Source organism: Pristis pectinata, chromosome 16 (assembly GCF_009764475.1).
Source record: "Pristis pectinata isolate sPriPec2 chromosome 16, sPriPec2.1.pri, whole genome shotgun sequence".
NCBI classification, from domain to species: Eukaryota; Metazoa; Chordata; class Chondrichthyes; order Rhinopristiformes; family Pristidae; genus Pristis; species Pristis pectinata.
In genome coordinates this window covers 33,418,756-33,431,460 of record NC_067420.1, presented here as the reverse complement: position 1 = coordinate 33,431,460, position 12,705 = coordinate 33,418,756, and the positions used below count along the sequence as shown (strand labels likewise).

Below are 12,705 nucleotides of genomic sequence, written 5' to 3'. Positions count from 1 at the left end.
GCTAGGAGAACTGAACTTTTGCTTTGTGTGTTACAACTGAGGGGAGATGGTACATTGAAGAGCCTTCCCCTACTAAGGTAAAATCCATGGATAGTGTGTTTGGAATAAGGTCAATGTGAAAGTTAAGGAGATACAATGATGAGGTGGGGACAAGAGAAAGACAAGAGTATGTTTCAAGACCTGTGACACTGTACTAGTTCCTAAAAGAGACCTGTATCATGGGATCTTTACTGCTTTTGTCATCACCTTTAGCATCATTAACCTAAACCTAGACCTAAAGCACTTTTACAACGTTGATGTAGGGCTCTGCAAGCTGATGTGTTTTGTTCACCTTATTTAAGGAGGATTTTGTGATTCAAGACCAATATTTAACATGCAATTCAGTAAGTTACTCACGTGTGCAGCTGGGGTGTCCATAGAAACCTGGAGCACACTGGTTGCACGTGGGTCCTGAGTAGCTGGGAAGGCACTGGCACTGGCCTGTAGAACCACAGAGGTTGTTCACTGATCCACGCTCATCACATGAGCAAACTACAGAAAGGAAAAGAAACCAGTTAGGAGTCATTTGAACCCAAGGAAAGAATAGTAACGTCAATCTGTGCCATGTAGGGCTGTCAGGTACAGGGCAGTCATGGGTTCGTACTTGCAGTGGGTTTCCCTATGGATACGCAGATGGAATGGTGGCCTACTTCCCTTCTGCCTATCAGCCGCCTTCTTCCATCACATTCCCAGGCCAAGGGAGGGTGCTCCTTTGCCAGGTTTTCCACCTTTTCCAGCCTGCTTTAACCATTTCCCACATCCTCTCACCCATAAATTATTCACTTCCCAAGGTGCCTGCTCATCAGCGCTGTAATTTGTTCACTTCCCATCCTCTTCAACCATAAATTCTTAAAGGATCTGAAGGCACCATGAACGTTCCTGCTTTCAGTTGGACTGGAAGTTTGGTGACCGACCACTCTATGGTGTGGATACAAGTCAATAACTTCAATAAGTTTTAAAAGGGCTCAAGAAACCTGCCAGAAAAAAAGCAGATGCTGCAGGGAGTTGGGTGAACATTGGTAATGTTACTCTTTACGTATGATCCAGGAATTGCTTCCCAGTTTTCCCACTTGTCCCTTCACTCCCATGACACTCCATCCCTGCTGCTAACACTCTAACCCTCAGTTATTCATCTCTGTTCTCTGGGATCTCTTCCAACCTCCTCTCTACTCCCTGGTTGAGGCCTTCCACCAATCACTGCCTTCCTCATCATCAGCCAGCAAGCCTGGCCTGAACAGTGAAGTTTTCAGTTTTAAGTAACCCACTCTTCCAATGTTCCTTTCCCACTCCCACCATTCCACACAGGTTTTCTGCCCCTTTGTTCACCTGTTCCATCCCACCCCCTCTTGTTAACGAGACTCATCATCCTCCCCCACCCAGCTCCATCTGCCCATCATTCTTCCTCTCCATCAGGCTCCACTATCGCGTGAAGTTCAAGACTCAGGAAGTTACGTTGCAGCTTTATAAAACTCTGCTTCGGCCGCCTCTGGACTATTGCATTCAATTCTGGTCACCCCATTATAGGAAGGGCGTGGAGGCCTTGGAGAGGGTGCAGAAGAGGTTTACTAGGACGCTGCCTGGATTAGAGGGCACGTGTGATAAGGAGAGGTTGGACAAACTTGGGTTGTTTCTCTGGAGCGGCAGAGGCTGAGGGGACACCTGACAGAAGATTATAAGATTATGAGAGGCACAGATAGAGTTGATAGTCGGTGCCTTTTTCCCAGGATTGAAATGACTAATACTAGAGGGCATGCATTTAGTAAGTTTCTTTTACACAGAGAGTGATGGGTGCTTGGAATGCACTGCCAGGGATGGTAGTGGAGGCAAATACGATAGAGGCATTGTAGAGGTTCTTAGGTAGGCACATCGATGTGCAGAGAATGGAGGGATATGGACATCGTGTAGGCAGAAGGGATTAGTTTAGTTGGGCGTTTAATTAGTTAATTTAATTAGAAGGGCCTGTTCCTGTGCTGTGCTGTTCTATGTTCCCTGTTCTATCATCTACCAGCCACTGTCACGCCCCTCCCTCTCAGTTCTTTAATTAAGAGATCCTGGAGAATAGCCGTCTTCCTTTTACACTCTCAGTCCTGATGCAGGGACTTGACCCAAAATGTTGACTATCCCTTTGCCTCCACAGATGCTGCCTGACCCGCTGAGTTCTTCCAGCAGTTTATCGTTTGCTTCAGATTCCAGCATCTGCAGTCACTTGTGTCTCTAGCCTTTCAATGCAGCCGGGAAGTGGAGAAATCATGTTCCACCATTAAATTTGGGAAGACCTTAACACTCCCTGTAAATTCAGATTTCCAGGCTGCTATGTGTAATCAGCTTTCCCCTCCCCAGTCACCCCTCACCTCCCCACAAACAATCTGGGCTGTTTCTAGTGGCCCATGTAACTCTTTGCCAAAACCATCTGGAAAGTGCAGAGCCTAACCATGGCAATGTGGATAGGAATGGAAGCCAATAGCGCACTGGTCACAGCGAGCCCCGTCGAATTCCGGCTTGCACAGACAACGCCCAGAGTGATCGCAAACTTCAGGCAGGCTTCCGGCAATGCTGCAGCTACACACTGCAAGAGGAGGAACAGAAAATAAGATATCAGTTTCTCTTCAAAACCCCGTCCCTTGGGAGCTGACATCCAGTATTCATTTTATCCACTTTCCAGCTGGCATTGATATCCTGGGAAATACATACAACATGACTGCACTCCAGACTTAAACCTACAGCCTCCATAAGTAACTTTAAACTGATCTCTCTGAATAAACAAATGTTTATTCAGGGATTAAAAAAAAGAGTTGAAAATAGTCTTGAATGTCTATAACACCTTGCTACTTCTAAACTTGGGATGGTCGGAAAAAGCTTTACATGCAATGACATACTTTGAGCTGCAGAGTCTATAGTTCTCTAAGCAAACAGAACAGCTAGAAAACTACAAAGTTCTAAAACATTCCAGGTGCACAGTAGGTTGAACACACCAGAAAACTGGTCATTGATCCTTCAAACTGTCAGTACCACAAAGAGCATTAATAATAAAAAAAATAAGCATACTATATTCAATAACAACAGAAACTGAATAAATATGAACAGGGCCTGTTTTTGAATTTGGTGGCACACGGCACAAAACATAATTCGAGCTCCCACTTCAAAAGATCAAAGCACCCTTTCAATCCTCTGAGCATGACTCATTTCATAGTTCTGATTTTGGGACTGAGATTAACAACATAAACAAACAGTAAACTGCTGGAAGAACTCAGCAGGACTGATGCAGGGTCTTGACCCAAAATGCCAACCACCCCTTCACCTCCACAGATGTTGCTCGACCCACAGTTTTTTTTTGCTCCAGATTCCAGCATCTGCAGTCAATTTTGCTCCTCCATTAATAATGCAAGCTTTGCTTTGGCGCCCCAAAAAGATACCAAAGGCCCATCGTAAATGTAAATCCTTTCTCTAATGTTTCACTTTTAACTACCTCCGATTAGTTAAAACAAAAATCACTCAACTCAAATAATGAATTTTGATCTGAAAATATTTTATATGGTTCTAATAATTTTTGTCTAGATGAATTGAACACAATAATTTTCCGATATTTGGTAATCAATATTATCCATCTTCAGCTTTGCTTTCAGCAAGCATTTCAAACAAAGGCTTACATTAATATTCAGCATTCACATCTTTGAAGGGAAATTCTGAAACCCCAATGATGCAGGATTCATATCAAGATATTTCCTAAATTCATCTACCAGTGCAGAATTCTTAGTTGGAAGTGCAAGCACAAACTCACATTGGCAAAGTGGGTAGTTGAAATAGCCTGGGGCACACTGGTTGCAGTAGAAACCTTCAAATCCTTGCCGACAAAAGCACTGTCCTGTCTCCTCATTGCAGCTCCCGTCGGTAACACCAGGGCCAGAACAGCGACAGGCTACCGTTGGAAATAAAGATATTTGCAGAAAGCTTGGGTTAACTCAGCTATCACCAAACAGAGCCGCCTCAAAATCTTCAGAGTAACAGTTTGAAAAAAACTGAGTGCTCAGTTCAATAACTCATTGACCAAACCACCTTCCAGATGACCAATCTGTTGGTTATCAGTACTGGATACATTTCCTATGCTGAGATGGGACACAGATTCAGGTTAGTTTATTGTCATAATGAAATTCTTGTTCCTTTACATTTTCCAATCCCTCCATGGCTTTGCCCCTCCCTATCTCTAACACTTCCTCCCCACAAAACCTCTGCACCTCTGAGCACTGGCATCCTCCACTGGTGGCCATAGTAGGGTCCAAGCTCTGGAATTCCCTAGCTCAACCTCTCCAACTTTCTCTCCCCCATTAATAAACTCATTAAAACCCATCTTCAGACAAAACTTTTGCTTATCATCCCATGCAACTCAGTTACAAATATTGTACAATAATCCTCAGGACAATTTACTGCATTAAAAGTTAAGGTGCTACATAAATGCGACATATTGTCAATTTGAAAGTTGCACGAAGTAACTTGGCTTTGTTTTTGGGCATGAATAGTGGACCTCTATTACCTCACATTCTGGGCCTACCCTCCCCACTCCTCACTGCCACCACCTCTCAATAACACAGGCACAGACAAGGGTGGGCCGTTACCATCAGCGTGACAGAGCAGTGAAGGAGGGAATCCTCTTCTGGATGCAGGGCTAACTTACGCTGGCAGCTTGCTCCAAAGTGCTGACGCACACACTGATTACAGAAGCGGCCTGTGAAATTTGGCTTGCAGCTGCAGGTCCCTGTGTGCGGGTCTGGCTGGCAGTCATTGTTCTGGGTTCCCACTGCACTGCAGTCACAGTCTACCGGAAAGAGATACACAGACAACAAATATTTACTAACTATTACCACAATTATCATGCAATAATTATTTAAACTTTGGAGATTGGTTCGGATGGCACTTTAGCAAATGTCACCAATTCACCTACCCTTGTTTACCGGCTGCAGAGGTGACAACAATCTCTGCTAATGCGCTTAATGGTGTTGGGCACTCCTACTGATGAAAAATCGTCAGGATTGAGACCTGTCCCCTTCTTTCTCCTGCTCTCACCCAGCTAGAAAAGACTTTCAAACGCTGTGTTCCCATTCTCTTCTCCAGCGCGCACACGACACATACAAACGCAGACCACTCATGCACACTCATGGGGTACAAAAGTAGAGAAGTCTTGCCACAGCTGTGGAAAGCATCAGTGAGACCAGTCCTGGAACACTTCATTCAGTTTTGTTCTTCTTACTTAAAAGGAGGGGGTGGGAAGAATGTATGTGTTCAAAGAATTTCTCTGGATTGATATCTGGAATGAAGAGGTTGTTTATGAGGACAAATTGAGCAGGTTAGGCCTATACTCATCTGAGTTCAGAACAATGCAAGACGATCTTATTGAAATATGAAACATTTGTAGGGGGCTTGACAATATGGATATGGAGAAGGCTCTTCCTCTTGTGGAAAAATCTAGAACTCGAAGGCAGAGTTTCAGAATACGACAAGGGGTTGTCCATTTCAAAAATACTCTCTCCTTGAGAGCTGTGTTGTGCACAATATCTTTAAGGCTGATACAGACAGATGCTTTGGGGCTTGGGGAATTGAGGGTTATCGGGACAGCCTAGGAAGTGGAGTTGAGGCCAGGATCAGATCAACTCTGTTCTGACGGAATGGCAGAGCAGGTTTGAGAGACTGTATGGCATACTCCAGCTTCTATTTCTTACGTACTGTGCTAAGATTAAAGCTGGAAGAACACTTGAGGTCTCAGTTCTCTCAGTGCAGTACTTTGGGTTTGGAAGACAAAAGAAAAATCAATCAGGGTTCCTCTTCCTGTTAACAGTTCAAAAAAGTTGGGTGTAAGGTACAAGTGTGTGAACATGTGCATCATGAATTACAGCCTTGTTCAGGATTTCCATCCTCATTGCCGAGGTTAATGCTTCAACCTCCTAATAGCTGTCCACTTGGAGTAGAGAGGTACTGGCCAAAGGCCATTTTGCTTTTTGAACCTGTGTAACAGGATCACAGACAAACTGTGACCTAACTCCTAAAAACACAATTAAACCTGCAATCAAAACAAGCACTGAAGACATTTTACATGATTGAGGTTCAGTGACTTACTTATTATTTCACCCACATGAATCAAGGCCCCTGTGGATTGTGTGGGATTCACTGGCAAAGCTGCTGAATAAACAGACAGTGAGTGGAACACAATAGTTTAATATAGCAGTCATCTTCTGATCAAAATATAGCCTAAATCACATCCATCTGTTTACATTAGATTTGTAGGACAGAAGGCCAACTTCAGAAGTCTCTCACACTTATTATAAGTTGTTTCTTTAACAAAAGGCCCATTTCCAACCTTTGATTTTTGATTTTATCACCGAAGCTCCAAGTCTACGTGGGTGAAGAAGATAGACATTGAAGAGAAATAAATGCCCACTTCTGTTTGCCTTCTGGTACCTGGCTGCAAATTATCATTTGCTGAGGTTCAAGGACAGTCACTTGCCTGAATCCTTGGCTGGGCTAGCAGCAGGAAAATAAAGGCAATTGGGGGCTACATTTTATTTTAAACCAGTATGAATGTGTGTGGAGATGTATGCAGTATAACAATGTGCCATGTAGCCATACTGCTGCACTTGTTCCACACATAATTAGTGCCATTCACATCCCCACAGCCTGTGCATATTTGTACCTTTTTTATGCCACAGATAGTTCCCTTTGGAAATCAATTATCGTGCTGAATTGACACTAAATGATGTTGAACCAGGGTCTGATAACACAACTGCATAGTCTCAAAATCTGCACAGGTTTAATCATGCAAAGTCACTTTAGGATGTGCTACATCTGAATCAAAAGGAAATATGCAGCAAAGGTCTCTGCTGGCATTCTTGGCAAAGGCAGGAGATGATGGGGAGCGTGTGGGAAATGTATTTCACCAGCATGAGGCATCAGCTGTCGCCATTGGTCAGTAATGATGCACTCACTTCTGAGCCAAGAGCCACAGGTTCTAGAGGCTAACACTTCATTGCCAGTCCAAAGAAGTGCTGTACTGTCTTTTGGTTGAATCAATGTAAGACGTGCACTTTCAAACAGACATGAACATTTATGTTACCTACTGAAGAGAACCAGTTCAGACCTAGTGTCCTAATCAACATCAATCCTCAGCACACTTTATAGAAGCCAGATTGTCCTGTGTCACACTCACACATTTCTTGTGTTGCAAGGCCAGATTTTATTGAGCATCCCTAATTGCCCCTGAGCAAGTGATGAGCCAGCTTCATGAACTGCTACAATCCTACTGGTGAAGGTGTTCCCACGGTGCTGTTGGGGAAGGAGCTCCAGGACTCAGACCCTGAGATGGGTGGATGGTGCGTTGCTGCCCTTGCCCTCTTGGTGGAGGCTGCAGGTTCGGGAGGTACCATCAGTGCAGCCTAAGTGAGGAACTGCAGTGCATTTTGTAGAGGGGACACACTGCAGCTATGGTCTGCCAACGGGGGAGGGAATGAATGTTTAGGGTGCCAATCAATGGGCTGCTTTTTCCCTGAATGGTGGAGTTTCTGGAAAGTTGTTGAAGATTCACCCATCCAGGGAAGGGCAGAGGATTCCTTCACACTTCTGACTTGTGCCTTGTAGATGGTGGAAAGTTTATTTGGGCGTCAGGAGGTGAGTCACTTGTTCCAACCTCTGACTATTGTATTTGTGCAGCTTGTCCAGTTGAGCTTCTCATCAGTGGTGACCCTGAGGACGTTGATGCTGAGGTTCATGCCATTAAATGCAGCTACACTCACTACTCTTAGCCGTGGTCATTACCTGACACCTTTCTAGTGTGAGTGTTATTTGCCACTTTTCAGCCCAATGCCTGAATGTTGTCTAAGTCATGCCTCATGCAGTCAAGGGTGGCTTCATTTTCTGAGGGTTTGTGAATGAAATTAAACATTGTGCAGTTACTTTATGGCTGAATATGGAATGTTACTGTGTAAAATTTGGCTATGGCCTTCATTAAAATACATTAGTCACTATATATTTGAAGCATCTCCTTGGAGGTGAAATGCTTTGGAACAGCTGGAAATAGGGAAAGCAGTGAATGGGTACGAGTTCTTAATTTTACCAGAGGATACCCTGTATTGTAAAGGGAATAGGGAGAGAACTTCAGAAGCCATGTAAAATCAAGAGAACCACTCACTAGGACTCAAAGAGCAAAGTGAGCTGGAACGAAACAAACCAAGCCGATAGGTCGATAGGGTTGTTAAGAAGGCGGATGGTGTGTTGGCCTTCATTAGTCAGGGGATTGAGTTCAAGAGCCGAGAGGTAATGTTGCAGCTCTATAGAACTCTGGTCAGACCACACTTGGAGTATTGTGTTCAGTTCTGGTCGCCTCATTAGAGGAAGGATGTGGAAGTTCTAGAGAGGGTGCAGAGGAGATTTACCAGGATGCTGCCTGTACTGGAGAGCATGTCTTATGAGGATAGGTTGAGTGAGCTAGGGCTTTTCCTCTTTGGAGAGAAGGAGGATGAGAGGTGACTTGATAGAGGTGTACAAGATGATAAGAGGCATAGATCGAGTGGACAGTCAGACTTTTTCCCCAGGGCGACAATGGCTAACACGAGGGGACATCATTTTAAGTGATTGGAGGAAGGTATAAGGGGGGTGTCAGAGTTAAGTTTTTTTTTTATACAGAGAGTGGTGGGTGCGTGGAATGCACTGCTGGCAGAGGTTGTGGGGGCAGATACATTTGGGACATTTAAGAGACTCTTAGATAGCCACATGAATGATAGAGAAATGGAGGGCTACATGGGAGGGAAGGGTTAGATAGATATTAGAGCAGGATAAAATGTTGGCGCAACATCGTGGGCTGAAGGAGCTGTACTGTGTTGTAATGTTCTATGTTCTAAGCCTCTACAGTAAGAGCAAAGGAGATTAAGGTCCCCTGTTAGGTTTTCATGCTGATCCAGTATCTTGCTGCCTGGTCTGGGTTCCTAACACTGCCACTGTGAACCCTCCAAACAGCTCAACTCTTTCATTTATCTCCACCTCAAAACTTTACCTTTATAACATTTTTACTTAGTTCTGCAAATCACAGCAGTGAATTGGAACACCCAGCTGCTCTGGTTTCCTCCCACATTCCAAAGGCATAGGGGTGATGAAGTTATGGGCATGCTACGTTGGCGCTGGAAGTGTGGCGACACTTGTGGGCTGCCCCCAGAACACTCCACACAAAATATGTATGTCACTGTGTGTTTCGATGTACATGTGACTAATAAAGATATCTTATCTATATCTGCTGTACTTACGGTGACAGCTGGGGAAGTCGTAATATCCTGGGGCACACTGGTCACAATTCTCACCAGCGTAATTGTACTTGCAGTAGCAGCGGCCTGTGTTATCCTCACAGGTACCTTCTGTGAACTCGGAATCGCAATTACAAGCTGAAACAACATGGTGCATATCAGTTCAAGTGCTGTTTTCCAGCTTCCCGCACTCAAGAAAATATTATAAATAAATGACATATTGAGCAAAACCTACGAATACAGGCATCCACAGAATCAGCTGGAACGTTGGGGGCCCGATAATATCCATCCACACAACGCTCACAGTTCACCCCGGCAGTGTTGTGCTGGAAGGTATCACAAGAAGTACTTTAACCACTAGTGTTGCGCACATTTAACTCCAAAAGCAATGCAGTAGAAAAGGTCAAAGGGAAAAGCTGTGTCTTTAAAAAAAAAGAAGTGTGGGCTGGGATGTGGAGAGACGGTGGGGAGGGGGGAGGGTTGTGGGAGGAGGGGATTTCCTCCAAATTTTGTCACTCTATTTGTAACATGCAAATTAGGGCTGAGCTTGGCCCTTCTCTTGTCTTATAGTAGTTGCTATCCAACATGCAGCATGATGACTGAAGGAGGTAGACCAACATACTAAGGAATTATTGAGCCATAGAGTCTTGTAGCACAGAAGCAGACCTTTCGGCCCACCATATCCATGCTGCCCCTTGTACCTACCTACACTAATCTCATTTACTTGCAAATTGCAGTACTTTTAAGTTTCCATAGAGTCTTACAGCATGGAAACAGGGCCTTCAGACCCACCAAAATCCATGTCCACCATCAACCACCTATTGATACATATTCTACATTAACCCATGTTTTATTCTCCCCATATTTCCCAAATTATATCTCATATTTTTTTATGACATTGAACCCATTGAGTTTATGTCAGCTCTCAGAGCACGGTAGTGTAACGCTATTACAGCACCAGTGACCCGGGTTCAATTCCGGCTGCTGTCTGTAAGGAGTTTGTACGTTTTCCCCGTGTCTGAGTGGGTTTCCTCCGGGTGCTCTGGTTTCCTCCCACATTCCAAAGACTTACGGGTTAGGAAGTTGTGGGCATGCTATATTAGCGCCGGAAGCGTGGTGACACTTGTGGGCTGCCCCCAGAACACTCTACGCAAAAGATACATTTCACTGTGTGTTTCGATGTACGTGACTAATAAAGATATCTTATATTTTTATCAGTCTTATTCCTCCAAATATTTCCTTATAAACTATTCTCTTTCACCTGCCCATCAACTTCCCCTGATTTGTCTGCCACTCACTTACATTAAGGAGGAATTAACAGTAGCCAATTAACCGACCAGCGTGTCTTTAGGATGTGGGAGGAAACCAGAGCACGCGGGAAGAAACCTGTGGGGTTGCAGGGAGAATGTGCTAACTCCATACAAGGTCACGATTGACCCCAGTTTACTGGATCTGTGCAGCAACAGCACTATGTGTTGTACCACTGGGTTCCATCCTATGTAATGCAACAGCAATTGGTTCATGGGTGAAAAGGCTGCAGCAAATGATAGAAACTCACCCCGACAAAACTTCATCCAACTCCAGGTTAGAAGCTAAACTACAAAATCTTGACAGAAGCAATGACATGAACAGTGTATATAAAGTGATGTACCTACCTGGCAATCAATACAGACACCACCTCCTTCGTATTGGCCATGCCGATTCAAGCTCCCTTGACGCTGGTCTACTGCGGGATCATACACACATTCAGATGCATGACCATTACAATTGCAGGCTGCAGGACGAAAATTAGAAGAATTATTCATTGAGACCACATCTATAGAATGTGCAATATCCATGAACTTTGATAAGGTGCATTGCACAACTCTGAATTCCAGTTCAGAAAGATCCTTATTCATTCCGCATGAAGGAAACCCTTTTCTGGTCTCTTAGATTACTGTTGAACACAACAAAACCATTCACTACGTCTGAAGTCATATCCTCCTGGACTATTTAGAAAACAGCATGTAGGAGCTGTGAGTATTATTTGCAGCAGCAGTAACATGACACAGCTGTCAGCCCTTTATAAAAAAAAACAGCCAGATTTTCACTCCTTTGAAAGCAATGAATCACATTCCTTATGCAAGACAAGAGATTCACTCTGTCAGCTTACCAAACAGACAATGAAGTCAGAAATCTGCTCCAGTTTCGAGTGTGCATCACTCATTATTGTTGCTAGGTTGGTATTAGCGAGACTCAAACTTATAGTAAAGTCCTCTTTTATAAAAAAAAGAGCAACCTGCCATTGAACCCATCTGACCCCCTCCCTGACAAAGGCCAAAGTTCTATTTGCTGGATATCAATTTCACAATTATTATTAATTGAGCCCAAGGTGACAGATTGGGGAATGAAGAATTTAGGCACTGTCAATGTGATAAATAGGTTATAGATCTGCTTCCTTGTACCAAGTTAGAACATAGAACACTACAGCACAATACAGGCCCTTCGGCCCACAATGTTGTGCCGACATTTTATCCTGCTCTAAGATCTATCTAACCCTTCCCTCCCACATAGCCCCCTATTTTTTTTTTCATTCATGTAATGATGTGGTCTCAGGTTAGTTCTACAGGCTGATGGATTCTTCATCTGCATCATTCTGTGAGATTAAATGCAGTGAGACTTGTGCTTGAGGTCTTGTACTCTGTTGTGTAAAACCTCAACATTTATAAGAACAGGTAGGTAGACCTGACAGTTCAGTAAGTAGATTATGACCTCTTTTTGCAATACCTGCACCGTTATCAGTTACAATATGAAGGTATGAAGGAGGATCAGTACATAAAGCAACTCAAACTTAACCTTGAGCAGAGTGATTCATATACAACCCAGCTGCAAAACTTATAAAATACATAATATCAGGGCCCATTCCCTGATTGAGATCAGAGACCCCCAGTCTCTGATCGAGAGCATTTCTATGTATCAGAAGCATAAAGCCATACAGTTGTCCTTCAGCCCACTGAGTCCACACCCATCATCAAATACCCATTTACACTAATCCCATTTCATTCTCACCACGTTCTCCCCCCACCCCACCCCTCCCGCACCCCTGCTCCAACCCCTCCCAACACCCACCAACCCCCCCAACACCCACCAACCCCCCCACCCCCCCAACCACACCCCCCAACCCCCCCCACCCCTTCTACCACTCACCTAGACACTGGGAGCAATTAACCTACCAACCTGCCTGTCTTTGGGATGTAGAAGGAAATTGGAGTGCCCACAGGAAGCACATATGGTCACTGGGAGAACATGTAAACTCCACATGGACAAAACCGGATGGTCAGGATTGAACCCAGGTCGCTGGAGTTAGGAGGCAGTGACTCAAGTGGCTCTGCGTGTGACATACTCAGCATGT

The 12,705-nt window shown here is 44.3% G+C and overlaps 1 protein-coding gene across 1 annotated transcript in view; it reads right to left on the bottom strand.

The window, feature by feature from the left end:
• Positions 1-12,705, bottom strand: part of lama5 (laminin, alpha 5) — a 225,779-nt gene that overhangs the window by 107,366 nt on the left and 105,708 nt on the right. The window contains exons 8-15 of the mRNA XM_052031153.1: positions 10,970-11,088; positions 9,550-9,640; positions 9,318-9,452; positions 6,145-6,207; positions 4,709-4,849; positions 3,818-3,955; positions 2,471-2,605; positions 397-531 (exon numbers count right to left, since the gene is read on the bottom strand). Of these exons, the coding sequence (XP_051887113.1) occupies positions 397-531; positions 2,471-2,605; positions 3,818-3,955; positions 4,709-4,849; positions 6,145-6,207; positions 9,318-9,452; positions 9,550-9,640; positions 10,970-11,088 (957 nt within the window). The remainder of the gene's footprint in view (positions 1-396; positions 532-2,470; positions 2,606-3,817; positions 3,956-4,708; positions 4,850-6,144; positions 6,208-9,317; positions 9,453-9,549; positions 9,641-10,969; positions 11,089-12,705) is intronic.